The following is a 17,645-nucleotide window of genomic DNA, read 5'->3' on the forward strand; positions in this document are numbered from 1 at the left end:
TGCGCATTGCACAGAAGATTTTCGCGCAGTTTTTAGCCAGTTTTTCGCCAGCTTTTCCGCCGCCTTTGTCACAGAATTTCTCGTTGGTCACGTACAAAATGACGGCACAAAGAATTTTTAGATCTTTTGTTTTAATCATAAATTGTAGGCCATTGGAGAACTGGCAATTGGGGGGGTTCCTGTTTGTTTTTGGGGGAGGTTTTTGATGGCTTTAGGGGCGGACAGCTACAATAATGTTTTTTGCTTTGTTGCGTAGTTTGCAATAAATTTCAAACCAGCCTCCCATTCCACCCCACACTTTTGCCCCCCCGAAGCACTTCACATTCATTTTGCATTTTTGGCTTTTCGCTTCTTTTTGGGGGTTGTGAGGGGGTGGAAAATGAGGAGGCGGGGGAAAGTGGGTGGCTGACTGCTGACAGATAGAGTGTCCGACCAACTGACAGATCGGGGGAGCGCGGAGGCTGAGTGGAAACCCTACGGTTTTGCAGCCCAAGACAAATGATAAGCGTTGACACTTTCTTTTTCCACTTTTCCCCACTTTGAATACTCTCAAGTTTTCCCAGTTTTCCCAGTTTTCCCGTTTTCCCCAGACTCGTCTTCGCTTCCCTGTGTGATAAATTGCTAACAATCAAAATCCAAAGGCCAAATGCGCGCTCCTTCTTCTACGTCTTCGTCTTTGGCAAATGTAAATTTAATTCTTGATTACCTGAAAATGCGATGGGAAATGCAGGAAAATTCTGCGAAATTTGATAAGCAATTTTTCGTCTATGTACCCACAACAGTGCAGATACCGAAAACAGAGAGGAAAAACAGAACAACTCAAATATCCCAGGGGAGATGAAGTTCTGTTCCCAGAAATACACAAATTTATGTACCGGAAAATGCTAATTTCGAGGCAAGTACACAGTGCGCCACAAAAACCGATGATGTTAAATGAATTTCATTAAAGTAAAATATTAAATATATCAAGCGCATGTTACACCGAATTCAACTAACGAATTAAGTTAATGGGGCTATCAAAATGCGAGGCATTTATTTTGCCTATTAAACTATGTGCTTGCTCGACAAGAAAATCCGCCTGGAAAGATGAAAGAACTTCAGCACAAATTGCTGGATATTCAAGTTCCTTTTCTCGTCCTAATACCAACATTCGAGCAACTCCATTGACTTGCCCCAAAGTAACGAGTACATTTGTATCTTTTCATCTTGTTGGCTCTATCTTTATCGTGTGTGTCATCGTCGACTTACCAACCGCAAGGGCATTTGACATATGGAAACTGTCCCCGGCTTTTCCATTTCCCTCAGTTCGACATGCCAAACTATGAGCCGTGGAAAATTGTGAAATTTAATTCAATTAGTTTTTCGTTCTGGCCCCTTTTTGTGGCGCTCGTTTTTACGGCCAATACAAGTAATGTTGTACCGACGTAACCTCCTCCCCATTTGCCTGCAAATATTTAGAGAAAATATCTGAGCTCGGTGCCCCCGGCCCTTTTTTGTGGCAAGGAAAGCAGAGTTGGGGCAAAAAAAATGGTCAAGAAAAATAAGTGGACGAAAATGGAAATACTCTACTAAGGATGATTTTTTTTTACACATAATTATATTCATATAACAGCATACCCTTTTAATATAAGAACTTTCTAAAGCTATTCAAAACAATTTTCAGTATGCCATAGATTTTTTAAAAATGCCTGACTTTGGCGCATATAATACCCCCTGTTAGGGTATAGAAATCAAAAGAAATGCCTGCATGAAGGGAAATTTAACATGTGTTCGTGGAGAATTTTCCAAATGGACGAAGGGGAGGGGGGGTACCGACTTGTAGGCGGTATCTGACGAGCTCATCTTGTGGTTTTTAAGTGCTCTAACGGCATGTGCCGCCCCCTTTTTCCGGCCTGTTCTTCGTTTTTTTCTTTTTTTTTTTCGTTTTTGGTGATTTAAGAAAATTGATGGCTTGCTCTTGACATGACTTGCCAATGGACCAGTGGACGAAAAACCCGCTCCAAGCCCAAGGCCGTGACAATGCGAAAAGGAAGCAGAAGTCCAAGAAAGGGCATAGAAATGAGGATAGCAAGAATGGGAAGGTCCTCTTAAAAATTCATAGATTTGATTTGCTTGTAGTGCGTATAAAGATGCTTACACAGTCCCCAAAAGGATTAGGATTAGGAACCCAGGCAGGCAGCAAATTTGAACAAAAATATGCCACGGCATCGAGATTTATTTGAGAGTCATAAATGTGACAATAAAAATTGTGAGCAGACTCGTAAAAAGCACAAGCCCAGATTTGTTAAACGTGCGACGGCATGCAAACAGCCAAATTTTGGCCAAAAATGTGTAAAAAAGTGACTTTAAGCAGTAGAAAGGCTATCATTTATTCGTAAAATACAAATTTCAGGTATAAAAAATGTATAATTAACAGCAGAGCACTCTACCAAAATGCAGTATATATATTTACAAATGCCTAGCCAATATTTCCTATTCATTTGCACTCTACCAAAATGCAGTATATATTTTTACAAATGCCTAGCAAATATTTCCTATTCATTTGCCCGAAAACCATAGTGAATCTATATCTCAAGTGTTAATTAAGCTCGCTACATTTGCAATGGAAATTTGGGTTGAGGCATTTTCCAAGCAGCCAACCAAGTCAAGTCTGTAACGCTTTTCGGGCTTTCAGGCACCGGAAATTAGCTCACTGAGAGACTTCGACCCGGATTCAGTCAACACTTTTGGCTTTGATTGCTCGGCAAAGAAGGCCACCGAAATACCATCACGCAATGCAATTGTGTCAACTCTGTGGCAAATACGCCACGTTGCGAAAAAAATACGTAAAAAAAAATGCTATCCTTTTGACTAGATTTAATTAAATCCGGATGGGAAAATAACGAATTTTCAGCATATTTCGCCAGCGTTTAATTAGAAGCGCCATGCGAAGGGAGTGAAAAGGCATCGCGGCCACGTGGCGTATACGCAATGCGCCAAAAAGGAGAACAACGATAGAAAAGCGAAAGCTCGTCGAGAAATCGGTGTCATGTTAATGACCGATTAGCATGGCGTGTGCACCACCGGAGTAGCCCAAGTTTTCCCGGATGAGGTGACGAGGGTGATGGCTGCTGGTAGTTGGTACTCGGACATCGTGAACTGTGACCTGTCAGTGACCCACGCGAAAGGACCCATCAAACGCACTCTCCTGCGAAGGTGAAAGGTGAAAGTTAGTGCAGCGTTTAATTGAGAACAAAGGGGATGGCGGAAACTCGCGCTAAGGAAAATCATTTTCCCTTAAGTTACAAGTCTTAAGAATGTCTGGTAATTGCAGAAATACATATGTACTTAACTGCAACAGTTCAAGATACAAAGGATGTCTGGTAATTGAAGAAATACATATGTACATAACTGCAACAGTTCAAGATACAAAGGATGTCTGGTAATTAAAGAAATACATACATAAGTGCAACAATTCAAGATACATATTGTTGAGTATTTCTTATTATTTATTTAATAAAAAAAGTACTTTCTCTTTCCCTTTTCAATGACTTAGCCAGTATACATACATGAACCTAGGCTAGTTTTTCTTCTTCATGGCTGCGTTTGTATAGATTTTCCCTAGACTTTGGTTTTTTTTGTTAATTACTTGTGCCACATTTCCTTCCGGTTTTTTGAGCTTTTGCCCTGGGAACGAACTTAAGCGGATTTGTCCACATAACAAATTAAAATGTGGCACGCAAATGGAATGCCAGGCGTTATTCACATCCAACGAGTGGGTGTTTCTGCATTTTCGCAGGCATCATCATACCGCAAAATGTATATTTGTGTCGCATTCCAAGAAAGTTCGTATATATCATGTAAGTTTTTTCTCTTTCTTTTTTTTTTTTTTGTGCTAGTCGCATATACATACACGTATAATGGTTAAAGTAAATTGGATTTCGCTTTATGCAAATTTATGCGCACAGATTGAGTGACATTAATAGATGATGAAGTCGCCAGCCATGACTGAATCGCAATCGCACCGCGAAAAGGGAGGCGACTGCAGGATGGCCATTCTTTGTGAGAGGTGGATGGTGGCAGGTGGGTGGTGGCAGGTGGGTGGTGGCAGGTGGGTGGTGGGTGGCGCCTTGAGGCCGAAACTTACTGCCACTACACCACCAACAGCCCGCAGAGAATTGGAGGCCACGAACGTGCTTTCGCTATGACCACAAAACCTGAACCACTCAAAACCATCCACTAACCCAGCACCCAAAATGGGGTTTCTGCACAATTGCGGAATAAAACGAATTATGCAAGTAGCACGACTATTAAATGCTATGGGATTATAATTTTAGTTTGCCTAGAAAGCATTTCCCATGTTTATGAACGTTTATAGCATTTTAGTTCTTAAAAATAATTTACTATAGCTATAAAGCTAAACACATCAATTATAGGTGATAAATATAATGTTTTGGGTGCCAATATAGCAAAATACAAAATACTCTAATAAAGATATTTTTCTTTATAAAGTCTTTTTATGGCATTTTTGGTAAATATATGATTAAGAGAAACTCTGACCTGTCCAACATAAAAATGCCCCATGCGCTGGCCTTAAATAAATACATTCAGCAAATTGCAATCAAAAGCTGGGGCAAGGGACAAAGTGAAAGGAAGAATTTCTGGCTTAATTAGGAATGAACAACACAAAATGAAAATGAGGGGGATTTCTTTTTTTTTTTTTTTGTGGCGGGGGAGGGCGAGGGGTGGAGCGGAGCCTGCTCATTAAGCTGTTGTTGCTTTATGGCCATTTAAAACATTTATGGCCAAGAGCGTTTGAATGACAGGTGCGATGGCAGCGGACAACCTTGCCCATTATATGCCCAACCACTCAACCACTCAACCACCCAACCACCAACCACCCAACCACCCAAAACAGCACCAAAAAAACCACCCACCGTTTTTAATTGTGTGTTTACAGGAGGAGCATGGGGCAACAGCAAGAACAACAAGGACATTGTGATCCTGATTGCCACTTGGCAAATGGAATTCTCACAATTTAATTTTTAATGCTCGCTCGCTTGTTTGTTTTTGCTTAATTTATTCATTTACATATAGTTTTATTTATTTTATTGCCTGTGCTGCTTTTGTGACACATTTAATTAGTGACGACCCCCTTTTTATTATGTTATTTGTTCGGATTTTATAGAATGCCAAAGTTTCGGAATTGAGCTAAAAAGTATTCAAAGAACGCATAATATTTGGCGAAACTGGACTTCAACTTGATTGCCTTTGGCTTGATTGAGAATTTCATGGCTGAAAGCTAATTGAATTGCTTTATTTTAATTTGTATTTTCCTTTTCACTTTGTTTTTCTTTTATGCCTTTTTCCTACTTTCATTTTTTCAAGACCTAAGTCACGTCTCGGCTCAGCATGGAAAATTCAATTTGCGCTCATTACAAATGGCGACACACAGGTCAAGCCTGCCACGCCCCCTTAATGTGGGCGCGCCCACCATTTTCGGATGTTCAAAGAAATGCCCATAAATAGTACAAAGCAAAACGCTGTAAATTGGAACATAAAAATAAAATAAACAAAGTTAATACTGAGTCTTTGCATACTCTTGAAATTTACCAATATTTCTAGTGAAAATTCGGGGTTCTACAATAAACCACATAAAATAGCTTCCAAAATAATATTAATACTCGAGAAATATATTTTAACAATTTGTTAATGGAGCTTTTGTATTTATATGTATACTTTGAGTATCTTAAAGAATGCGGAACGAAGAAAGTCCTAGAAGTTATGGACTCGACTCGCAAGTAATATTCCCCGAAAGGCTGAAAAGGGTATTAATGCCAAAAGAAGAGGGTAATAGGTTTCAAATAAAGACCAAATCAAAGGCAATGAAAGGACTTCTTGGGTCGCAGCTCGCAACTGGACGCGCACTTTCAGCACCATCACTTTCAGTGGGTGGTAAATAAAATGTAATATAATTACCTCCATTTGGGAGCCCTTCTTGCCCATGGAGCCACCGCCACCCGTGTGGCCGCCGCTCTGTGCGGCATTCATACTGGTTGTTTTCTTCTTGTATCTGTATCTGTTTTTGGAGATGTATCTCGTTCTGTTTCTGCTGCTCCAACGTTTGCTATCTGCTCTGCGGTTTGCTGGGCCAAGTGTATCTGCGTTCGGCTGGCCGCCTTAATTATTATCGTCGGGCGATAAATCCTGAGGCCCGGCCTTCACTTCGACTTTTCCAATTGAAATTTATGTGTAATTTGAGTTCGTTTTGCACTCTGTATTAAAGTTCGTTTTGGGAGATTTATTGCATTATTCCGAGTATGGTTTATTCGATTTGGTTGCTTTTGCCGCCTTCTATCTGCTCGCTCTGCACTTTGGCACGCTCCAAAAGATGCTTTTTTTTATACCACCGGTACTTTTTTTACACCGAGAGAAAAGGCGATTGCATACTCATATTTTATTATTAGTTTTTGGATATTTTAAAAATGTATAATTTGAAATAAGTGCATACTAAGTGTACTTATGAAACCCATAACCTATTAGTATGCACACTACTATTGATTAGAATTTAATCATCTTTCTTTCTGTGTAGCTGCAATTTGGGAAAGTTTCGCCGACAGCTCCTTCATGCTAATGATATACTACTAACTGGGGGATTGGGGGAATTGGGGGTTTGCTGCTTGCTGTTTGCTGGATGCTGCGAATGAGATACAGATACTTGAGCACGTCGGCCGCCTTTAATACAATGTCTTTGCTGGGCGGACGGCTGAAAACAAAAACTCGAGCTGAAGTTGAAACTTAAATAAGCCAACAGCCGCCCTGCAACAACAACAACAACAGCAACAACAACAACAACAATAGCCATGAGGGCCGTTGTGTGCGGTTAATGTAACTATATACGGGCACTTGACGTCCTTGCCAACATATCGCATGACTTGTCGCCCAGCGGATGGCCTGGAATGGTATGGGATTGGATGGGATGGAAGGGAAAGTAAAGGAAGGGAATTGGATGGGTTGGGATGTACGAGATGGAGGATGCGACGGGTCCACAAACGAAGGGGAAGGGTGTCCTTTAAAACGCCACAAAAGTTGACCAGCATCTTCAATGTTTCAATCGCACAAATGTAACGATAATTGAATCTTATATTTTAAGTATACAAAACAAATAATCAAGTTTCTTGAAAAAATCTAAAAATATTTAAAAATTTAGTTTTATACATAATATGATGCTTCATATAGTCTGAATATATTTTGGCACACAAACATTATTTAATTTCGCTTATTGTTTAATCTTTTTAAATAAGTTCAATCATTTTATTACAGAGCCTGTATTTTCTAGGCTAGAGTGTTGACCTAATAAATGAATAAAACCATTTGGCAAATGCAAAACACTGCCAACTGTTAAGCAAAAGATTTGTGTAAACTTTGGAAAACCCGGAAAAAGCCGCAGCTCACTGTCATTGTGTTTATTATGGAAAGTTAGTGTGAGTTTTGCCTGGTTGGGCGTGGAAAGTTTCGCAGATAATTCAATAAGAGATTCGCATGCATTTGCTTTAATTTCATTTCGTTTTCAAAACTTTCCAGGACCACGCACTTTTTTCTATATATTCTTCAAAGTTTCCCATTTGTGTGTTAATGCCACAAGATGACAGGAAATTTTAATAAACTTCGCCATGTGTGTCGGGCATAGAAATGTGTGTTCAAAAGAAACTTTCGGATGAAAGGAAAAAATGGAATGGTGAGACCACACGAAAAGTGAAAGATGATGAAGGCAATTTATTCGAACCCTTAAGCCTTTGATGGGTTTTGGGGGGAAAATGGGAAACGGAAAAGTGGGAAAGTGGGAATATGAGAAACGGGGGAAAATGGGGGTTGGTTGGAAAATGTAGGTCTAGGGTGACTAGACAATGCTCACATATGTAAGCCAGCCAAAGGGCCTAATTGCTGTTGTTTGTCTGAGCCCGGGCATCTTTTTCTTGGCCTATTAATTTGGCTAAAAGTGGCGGCGTTTTGGCCCACAGGGATCAAATTAGAGATAGAACGAAACGCTTTATTTTTATGCATTTGCTACGTGATTTAATTAGTTGACGCTGTTTGCCAAATTAACCGACGCCCGACTTTTTGGCTAATTACCAGGGCATTATTAACATATTGCCCAATGCCAAGGGGCAAATGAAGAAGGGCCAGGACGATAACAAAAATAACGATAATCATTGTCGATGAGCAGCATTGAGCATTGAGCATTGTGGCTTTACTCGGCTTCTATTTGCCATGCAAATATTGGCCAAAGACAAAGTAACCGATTCCAAAGCCAGACAGTGGCAATTCCCAAATAAATAAGGTGAGGCCCGGGCATCAGGAGTCAGCATCATTCATTCAGCGTTTTGGTATTCGGCAGGGCAAGGTACAGAGTACAAAATAAAAGTAAAAAGGACAAAGGACTTGGAACTTGGGACTTGGAGCCAAGGGAGGCTGGCAAAAGGACCAAAGACGGCGGCATTTTACGGGCTCTTGGGGCAATCAGCACGCAGCCAAACGAGAGAGAAATCAAAGATTTGCCAATCGGAATTCCTCAGCAATTTGTGTCGACTCTTTTTATTTTAGCAATCTGTGCCAGAATGGCAACAGGCTAAATCCCACAAACAAGCGGCAAAAGCAACCACACGGCGTATACTTGATTTACAGGCCTGCAATCCCTTTGGCAGCGCTCTATGTGCTTATAATTCTTTTATTTATTCAATACCAAATGAAGTTGTACGTTTGTCTTACAAAATTACATCAATCTTACTAACATTAAACATTGCTAAACATTTCTATAGTTCACAAAAATTGCAATTAATAATTCTACAGTATTATTAATCTTCTGTTTAAGTATTTTCTATAAAGGAATATTTCTTGCTCAACTAACTTATTACGTTCTTCTTTATCTGCGCTAATTAAATGTATTTATGTTAAAATTTTCATTGAATAAACTATTTATCTCATTGGTAAACAAAGATTGCAATATTTAAAAAATCGTATTGTTCAGTAGATTATACCAATGTTTTAAGCATTTAAATTCCCCAATTTCCTCTCAAATCTGATTCCACCTATTTCCTCCACTTAATTCCTTTTTATGCCTTTTTTTATACGTTCTTTATTGGATTACTTTACGGCTTTGGTTGGCCAATTGTCAATTAAGCAATTTGCGCATTTTTATTTCACACTCACAGAATTTCCGCTTTTACTGGCTTATAACACAGAAAAAAAATGCAATTATTTTTGGGCGTATGGCTGTTTAGACCACGTTTTAGTTTTCTTGTTTCTGGTTTGGATTTATACGGGAAATATAAATGGGCGCGCAGAGAGGGATATTTCAAACGGGTGAACGACGATCGCCGACGAGATGCGCCAGGATTCAAAAAGGAGCAACGAGGACGAGCGACGCAACGCGATTTCCGCTCGCGCGTTTTCCGTGCGACTTCAGCGGTGCGACTTTAGCAGCTGGCGTTTTGGGCAGAACTGAGCGAAGACGCTGCGGAAAATCGGAAAATCGCACACGCACAGTTGTTGCCAGTTTCCATTCGACATTTTCCGTATTATCGCAGCAGCCGCGCGCTGGCGAGCTTTCAAAACATCCGCATGAAAGCTGCCGCCAGTTTGTGGCACCCAAGCTTTTCCACAATCACGTGGAAAATTGTTTGGAGGGCTGTGCCAGGAAAAACGCGGAAGGCAGCGAGCAAAACAAAATTGCCAAAAGCAAAATAAAACCGCAATTAAAGCCAAGCGACTGGGTTATTAAAAACAATTAAATACAATTAATTTAAATAAATTTATAAATATTTTAAAATAAATGTTTAAATTCATAATTATTTTCCCTGTTGCTGCTTATCCAAAATGTTTAATCTTAGAACCTTGAGCCTAACTTATTAACTTTTATTAACTTCATAGAAAATGCATTCCTTTTTTTAGTTTGCAATGTTCTAAGCTCTAAACAATCCTTAAACTTTCTTTTAGGAGTTTAATGACAGAACGTGCCTAATGAGGTTGCTTTTCAGGTCCTTGCTTTTTAAAGTTTTTGCCATCGTGCAATTCTTTTTAAAGTTGCAGCCAAGTCAGCAAGGGGTACAAAATAACGCAGACGATGCGAAAAGGCGTTTCGAAAACTTCGCAAAGTATGGAAAGTTGTGAACATGACTTGGTATTCGCATCAGTCCACTGAGATTATCACAAACAAAGCTCTAATTATGGGTTCTTACATATAGTAAAAATTTAGTTATATATTAAACTAATATTCAATACTGATAATTTTCCAATGCTTTCAAGTAATGGGGGTTGTCGTTTTAATTAAAGAGCTAATGCAAAATGCAATTTGAGATTGGAACAAAGTGATTACGCACTCATTGAGAGCAAATGTAATTAATTACACCTTTTAGCTGTCGTTTATCCTCGGGGTATTATCAAGTCGATTACCGCCCATTACCCCAACGCAGACGTGTCCTTATTTCAGTATTTTTTTTTTTTGGCGGCCGTGTCAGAGGAATGAATAATGTGCACCTGGTCCTGAAAAAAAAAAGGGGGATGTGCATGAAAGCCCCCTGGAGAACCAAGGGTTAACCAAGGCAGTTGATCAACCGTCGTCGTCGTTTGTTTGTTTGTCTTGAGTTCGCGTCCATTTAGCATATTTCACGTGCCTTCGTCCTGCGTACCATGAAAAATCCTTTATGGCAAGTGAATGGAATACGCAAGCAGCTGAATGAAAGTCATTGCCCAAACCAAACACTGAATGAAACGAGAGTAAATGCCAAGTGCTTGGCCAAGTTTTTCTGTTCAGCTAATGTCTAATAAGCAATTTTCCCTTTTGTTTTTTCCCTGTCAATTGAAAGACTTTTTACAAATGATGCTGGCGCACATTTTTGGCAACGGCGCTCGGTAAACGGCGCTCCCACATGAAAAGTGAAAACTCAGCAACAGGCCAGCGGGCAAAAGTCAGAGTATAAAGTCTAGGGGGTCATAAATTTTGTTTCGCCAACAGCTTTTCAATGCCGTTTTCCGAATGCAATGTGGAAAAACCGCACACAACGCGGTGCAACGCTGCGTATGCTTAACTCTCCAAGGAGAAATGATTTATGCGGTGCACGAGGAAAAGCGCGGAAAAACTGGCCAACGGTGGAAAATGATAGAAAGCATATGAGAGAAAGTGGAAAGTGAAGAATGGCAGGAGCGGGAAACTTTGTGTTTTGAATAACTTGAGCTTTTCTCGAGGAACTCAAGCTCTTGAAAGCTGTTTGGGTTTCTTAAGTTGTTCTACGCTTTTTGAACAGGACTTTTAAATGGCTTTGAGTCTTGTAAGTTGTGCCACTTTTGTAAGCTTAAAGTTTGAAGTCAAGGATAACAGCTTTTAAGTTTCAAGCGCAGCTTTCGTGAATGCAATGTCAGTTATGTTTTTAACCATATTTAAAGTATGCATTCAAAATGTGATTCATTAAGACCGCTTGAAGCTAAATTTTTGTTTGGCAAATTACCTTAGGTTTTCGGATTAAACTTTTCATTGGTTGAATTAAAGACTTCAGAGCACAGAAAATAATACTGCATATATCATATTTACTCAAAACAAAACCTTTTTTCTGAAACAAGCTCAAAATAATATTATTTGTATATATATTAATACATTTTTTGATGTTCCAAAGGTTATTAAATTAAAACGTAAAAGAGCAAATAAATTATGTTCCATTAAAAAGGGGCAAACCCTGAAGCACATAATTAGAAATAGCTGATTTCGTGCTCCCCTCGTTTCACTGCTAATTGCCACTGCGAATGCGAGTAAAAGGGCTTGCCACTTTAAATTAAAGTTGTAAATGTCACTGAACTAGAAAGCTCCCTCCGGCCAACTTTTCCCCACAGATGTGCGTTTTCCTGCACGCTGTACGAGTGTATCCTGTGGAAAAGAAATCAACTCCCCAACAACGATGACTGCCATCAACTGCAGCAGTTTAATTGCAATTTCCACAAAAGTCGCCTGCTCGGGCAATTACAAAACGCTGCAATGGGCCGGCGGAATTAAATCAAATCTGTAAGAGGACACAGGGCTGACAACTGTGGGACAGACCTGGTTAAGCATACCTGTACACCTAGAGAAATATTAGCCTATTACAATTGAAAATATCCAAAAAATAGTTACTGCAAAGATGAAGAAGTTTTTGTAAAATGCCTGATATTTTAAGAAGAAATTAAAATTATATATCTATAAGCTTAGGATTCATAGATAGAGGTGTAGTTGAAACCTTTTATGCAATATAATAATGTAAAAAATGTAACAAAAATCATGATGTATTAATCGCAATTGTGGCTTCTATTTTCCAGCAGTGCATGCGTGTTTTTCCAATTTGCTCGGGCATAAAGACATTTTCAGGGGAAAGTGACACTGAAAATGCAGTTTCCATGAGCGGAACTCATCATCATGACCCGCCCATCGTTCTCCGATGATGCATATAAGCCGTAACTTTGCCCACTTCCACCTGCATCACCTGCACCATCATCGTCTTCATCATCGCACTTGTCTGTAGCACTTGTGTTGCGTTTCTATTTCTATTTCCATTTGCATCCTCTAGCAACTTCCGCAAGCAACTGACGCTCAGCAGCCTGTTATTATGCACTCAGAAAAAATCCACACTGCTTTCATAGCACATTTATAGATGTGAGATACAATATACATATTTTTCTTTAGTATATTTTCTCATTTTCTTTTCGAGTGTTGGGGTTTTTCCGGAGGATGGTTAGTGACTTCCCTTCCGCTTGCGTAGGTGTTTAGCTTGTGGCCATCAGCTTACCATTTTTCTTCATCTTTTGTGAGCGCTTATGAATTCGTTAGACGCAACCCCCATTATCCCACAACGCACCACCACCCACCACCACCCAGCCCCACCCACATTTAGCAACCCCCAATGCCAACCCGCCCATGGTCGCACCTTTGGGGCAATCGTGCGCAGGTTGTAAACAACAGGCGGGGTAAAAGAATGGAAACAAAAACCGCAATAAGTGAACATTTCAGTGCCGCATCCTTGACGTCAGTGGCAGCAGGAAACTGCGGGTAACTGCGGGTAACGGCGGGAAACTGTGGGAAACTGTGGGAAACTGCGGGAAAATCAGGGAAAAGCTGGAGAAAAGCATCAGGAGATGAAGCCGCCAGCAGCAGCAGGAATGCAAACTGATGACATACCGGAAGGAAAGCCACAGGAATCCATTGGTTTTGTAAGATTTCCATTCCGGAGGTTGAGCAAAAATGGTTATGAGCATCAAGAGCAAACAATTAAAATTCAAGGAAACATCGTTTGATGTTTAAATGCTAGAAAAAGCATTTAATGTCAATTGCTACGCCTTGAAAGTCACCCAGTTTAGGGAATAAAATAAAATGTCCTGGTTAACGAAAATAGTTATTATATTTATCCTTTTGCTGCAGATACAATTGGCTCAACTGATAAGGTATCTCGATGAAGGCGACACTTTCGATGGCTTTAGCTCCATATTTCAAAAGCCAAAGAAGCAACGAAGCTGGGACCTGGAGGAGGAACTCGATCCAGATCGGGATCAGTGGAAGGGCAATGCCAACATGGACTCGCAATCGGGCATCTGTCCCGCCGAGAATCCGCATGATGTGAGATATGAGAAGAAGAATCGCTGCAAGACGGCCAAGAAAATCGTCAAGGATGAGGACGATGACGAGGATGCCGATCCTGCGGCCAATAGTGATAGTGACGATGACAGCAACGATTGCCATGAAGACGATGGCGTTGATGAGGCCGTTGGAGAAGAGGTAACCGAGGAGATTAGTTTCGAGGATGAGGCTTTCGTGGCCAGAATCAACTGTTTACTGGGAGCGCTGCACAAGCACACCAAAGCCATGACCGACAACCTCAAGGTCCTTCAATCGCGTTTGACCAAGAAAAAGGACACCTCTTGCAGAAGCAACCACCATGGCACCACGCCCACGGAACATCCCATTGTCAAATGGTCCAAGAAGCCGGACTTCTATGGGCTAAGCGAGCCGTGTGGTGACGAGCGATGTTATGCCGATGAGAGTGCGATGATGCACAAGGATGTGCCGCCAGAAGTGCCTCTAACTGAGGATCGTCGAGTGCTGGTTCCACCACTATTGCAACTCTTCCATGGTCCTGCCCAGCTGCAAGCCACACTAAACAGCGGCCAGGACATCACGGGATCAAAGTCGAGATATTGGATGCCCTCGCCGGAATCCTCCCCAGAAGTTCAGGCTTCATCGCCAGTGCAACCGGAGGAGAAAACTCCAATACGATACGAGGAGTACGAGGCTAGGTTGCGGCGCCTCATGGACAATCGGGATGAGATCGAGCGCAATGTGATGAAGATGATGAATCCATCGAAGTAGAATCAATATATATCATAAATGTAACTGTTTAAGGAGCAGCTGCAATAAAGGTTGAAACCATTTATATGCACTTAAGTTTGAAATTTATTTCAGAAGAGCAAGCTAATTACTTCTTGAAAGTAAAGTACCATAACTTGTTGAATATAATGCCATATTTCAAAATGTGATAATTGTGTAATCCCAGTACGCCTGCCCTTCTACTGTCAACTGTTTCAGCCAATTTCCAATTTCATTCCGACTACAGTCAGCACTCCGACAACTTATCGACAATGACTTCCATGGCGTTGCTGGTGATGATCTACATTTTCATGCTGATTCTCGGCTACTGGCAAGTGGAGGGAAGGCGGGCAAAGAAACCGACCTACTTCGACTACGACGATGAGTCGGACTTGTTCGAGAAGATGGCGGACCAGGAGTATCACATCCAGTCGAGCTCATACGGTGGCGACGAAGACGACCCCATGGACGAGGTGCTGGACACCAGTGACTTGGACCTGAACCTCGATTACCACATGGGCAAGAACAAGGAACGTTTGCAGCGCAAGTCGCACAGCCACTTTCCCGATTCCTGGGCCAAGTTGGTCCAGGAGGGCGAGGAGGAATTGCGGCTGGAGAAAATGGAGCAGGGCGGCCACTTCGATGACGACTACCAGATGATCGACGAGGAGGACGAGCAGCAGCACTGAGCCACACACCACAGAGACCACTCAAGTTCCAATTCCATTCCATTTCAAGAACAAACTTTGCCTTTTTTCTATTCCCTTCTATTTGTTATTCACGTTTCAATCAATTGTCGTTTTCATAAATATAAAGAATGGTTGGCAAATTAAAAATTGAATAAGCTAAATCTTTCAGTGCTTCTAGTGCAATAGCTTTTCCAATTTAGAGTGAATTTCGCAAATACCAATTTGAAAATTCGTTGAAAATAAAGCTCAAACGCATATACGCATATGGCAGCATTAAATTTGTTGCTCAACTTTCTGCCACATCATCGATTCGAATCAACTTTGACTGATTTTCCTGTTGAGTCAGCTGGAAGTTTTTCCTCCCTCCCCCCCCAATCCGTCACTCCACCCCCGATTTCCCTTGATTTTCCACCATGTTCCTTTGTGTCGACGGGATGTGTCGAATGGAACCGAATCGTCGTAGCTGGGGCAACTTTGGCGAAGGTGTCAGAGTCAGTCAATCATTCAGTGCACCCGGCTGCAGTCCACCCACCGATTCCTGTATTCCGAGCTCTGTCAAATTAGTGCAGCCTATTTCAGTTGTCATAGCTGCCAGCCACGCCCCCTCTCCTTTTCCGGCCTTCTCCAAAATCACAAAGGATGTGGGCAAAGCTGGAAAATTGTTTCAGCTCGTGTGGGTTTTTGTGGAAGAGGAAATCAAAATGAACTCAATCGGTGTTTTAAATATCCTTCAATTTGGTTTTAAATGGGTGGATTTATTTGATTTATTTAATAAACAATAATTGTATAAAGAAAGTTTATTAAGTAAAGCTAAATTTTTGAATTAAAAACAAGTTTTAAATTTCTATATTTTGCGAATATCGCTGTTAACACGTTATTTTTGGAGAATTTTCCAAGCTTTCACCGAAATTGTCTCTGTGTGCGTGTGTGTGTGTGCCTTAAAAATGTGTGTGCGTGGGCGGACATGTGTGTGTGTGTGTGAACTTGTGGGTTTTCTTATTTACCAACCGCTTGTCGCTCGACTTGCCCCAAAATGGCTCAAAGCAATTTTCAAATTGTTTTCACAATCACAACGAAATCGATTTGCAAATATACACAACACACACACACACAGCCCTCTTGGAGGCCTACAACAAGTGCCACGCCCACTTGGGCTCGCTCACAGGATGTGTGTCCTGCATTTGATGTCCTTTTTTCTAGGTACAATTAAGTCCGGACTCTGGATATCGTAGTTGGAATGCCCACGCGTTTTATGGCCTTGGCCAAGGATACGCAAGATTTGCTCCTCGGATTTCCGGCGATTTATTTCCGCTGATAAAGTGCGATTTGAAAAGCGATTTACACAAACAAATCTCCCTTTTGTCCGCCAACAGCCAGCAACTGATTGCTTTTATGGCCATGTCAATTGTTTTGTCGCCTTATTCGCTGCTTATTTTTATGTTCGCCCCTTTTTTTTTTGGGGCGGGGGGATTCCACACTGGCATGGGTATAATAACTTATCGAGGGCTCAACGCTTGGCTGGCTAAGCATCTACAACTTTCCTGTCGGTTTTTATTAAATTTTTGCGCCCGCGACGTTTAATAAACGAGAAATAGCTGGCATAGCACAGCGCCACATGGCGTATACTTGATGTGTCAAGCGCGGGCAGAGTGGGAAAAGCGGAAAAGCGGAAAAGCGAGAAGAACCGCAGCAGCTTAAATGCCAGTTTAAGGAGGGCGGGACGAAAGGACGCAGGACGAAAGGCCGCTATGTGGGATATGTCGGCCCAAAACTGAATTATGAATGAACGAAAGGTGGAAAAATGCGCCAGCTGCAACTGGAAAACTGCGAGAAAATTATAATATTTTCACTAATTACCAAGAGAACTGCTGGTGAGCCAAAAAACAAATGATAGCCAATAAGAAAGTATGGCTGAAATAATTTATGAAACATTATTAGGCATTTTAATATTAATTATTTGTGCCGCAAGCTTGTACCTTTTTCCTTACTCAATTAGCAATTTTGAACTGTATAAACCCAAGTTTGAATGGAATATTTTTGTTTAATAACCTGTATTAAATGGTAGCTTAAATTAGTTAACAAAATAAAGATAATATGTCATTAGTATTCATTATAACAGTGCAGCTGTTATAAGTCCTTGCCTGCCTTGCACTTTGCACTTGTCTCCGCAAGGTCAGCGAAAAGGGGGTGGCAGGTTGCAGATGGGTGGTCTTAGTGGGAATGGTGAGGGGAAGAGGGGTGGTGGTGCGGTGGTGTGGTGGTGCGGTGGTTCTCGTTTGCTGCCGCTCTGAACTTGAACTTTGTCAGACCGAAAACAGATGCTCGCTGTCTGCTAAGTCGGCTTTAATTATGGCAGACAACACCACTTTGCACGTTATTTTTTGCTAGGATACCCAGAGCTAAAAAAAAAAACACACACAGGTCTTCAGTTACCGCCATGCAATTAGAGGCGAGGCTACAAATTCTTCACACGCGCCGCACATAAATTCGCTTGGCCAAGAAAGGGACACACACAGCAGCAGCGAAAGAGACACAAGCAATGGGAACAGAACTCGCAGAAAGAGACGGCAAGAAGAGGGCGGAAAGAGACGGGGCCA

The 17,645-nt window shown here is 41.2% G+C and overlaps 3 protein-coding genes across 7 annotated transcripts in view; 2 read left to right on the forward strand and 1 right to left on the reverse strand.

Annotated features, from left to right (window-relative positions):
- LOC6525611 (inactive dipeptidyl peptidase 10) overlaps positions 1–17,645 on the reverse strand; it is a 100,045-nt gene that overhangs the window by 39,924 nt on the left and 42,476 nt on the right. Inside the window, exons 1-2 of one of the 5 annotated variants that reach the window (XM_039375368.2) lie at positions 9,190–9,482; positions 5,959–6,254 (exon numbers count right to left, since the gene is read on the reverse strand). The exons of the other annotated variants lie outside the window; for them this stretch is intronic. Of the exons in view, the coding sequence (XP_039231302.1) occupies positions 5,959–6,030 (72 nt within the window). The 5' untranslated portion in view covers positions 6,031–6,254; positions 9,190–9,482. Of the gene's footprint in view, positions 1–5,958; positions 6,255–9,189; positions 9,483–17,645 lie in introns of those variants that run through there. 5 annotated transcript variants of the gene reach the window in all.
- On the forward strand, positions 13,317–14,432 carry LOC6525613. Its single transcript, XM_002101412.3, has one exon. It carries the CDS (start codon positions 13,370–13,372, stop codon positions 14,360–14,362), a length of 993 nt encoding a protein of 330 aa, XP_002101448.2. The 5' UTR covers positions 13,317–13,369; the 3' UTR covers positions 14,363–14,432.
- LOC26535902 lies at positions 14,543–15,195 on the forward strand. The gene has a single exon (XM_015190902.2). It carries the CDS (start codon positions 14,632–14,634, stop codon positions 15,046–15,048), a length of 417 nt encoding a protein of 138 aa, XP_015046388.1. The 5' UTR covers positions 14,543–14,631; the 3' UTR covers positions 15,049–15,195.

The sequence above is a fragment of the Drosophila yakuba genome, chromosome X (genome assembly GCF_016746365.2).
Source record: "Drosophila yakuba strain Tai18E2 chromosome X, Prin_Dyak_Tai18E2_2.1, whole genome shotgun sequence".
NCBI classification, from domain to species: domain Eukaryota; kingdom Metazoa; phylum Arthropoda; class Insecta; order Diptera; family Drosophilidae; genus Drosophila; species Drosophila yakuba.

Excerpts from the sequence above, each read along its gene's own strand:
- LOC6525613 (XM_002101412.3), top strand. The coding sequence starts at position 13,370 with ATGTCCTGGTTAACGAAAATAGTTATTATATTTATCCTTTTGCTGCAG.
- LOC26535902 (XM_015190902.2), top strand. The coding sequence starts at position 14,632 with ATGACTTCCATGGCGTTGCTGGTGATGATCTACATTTTCATGCTGATT.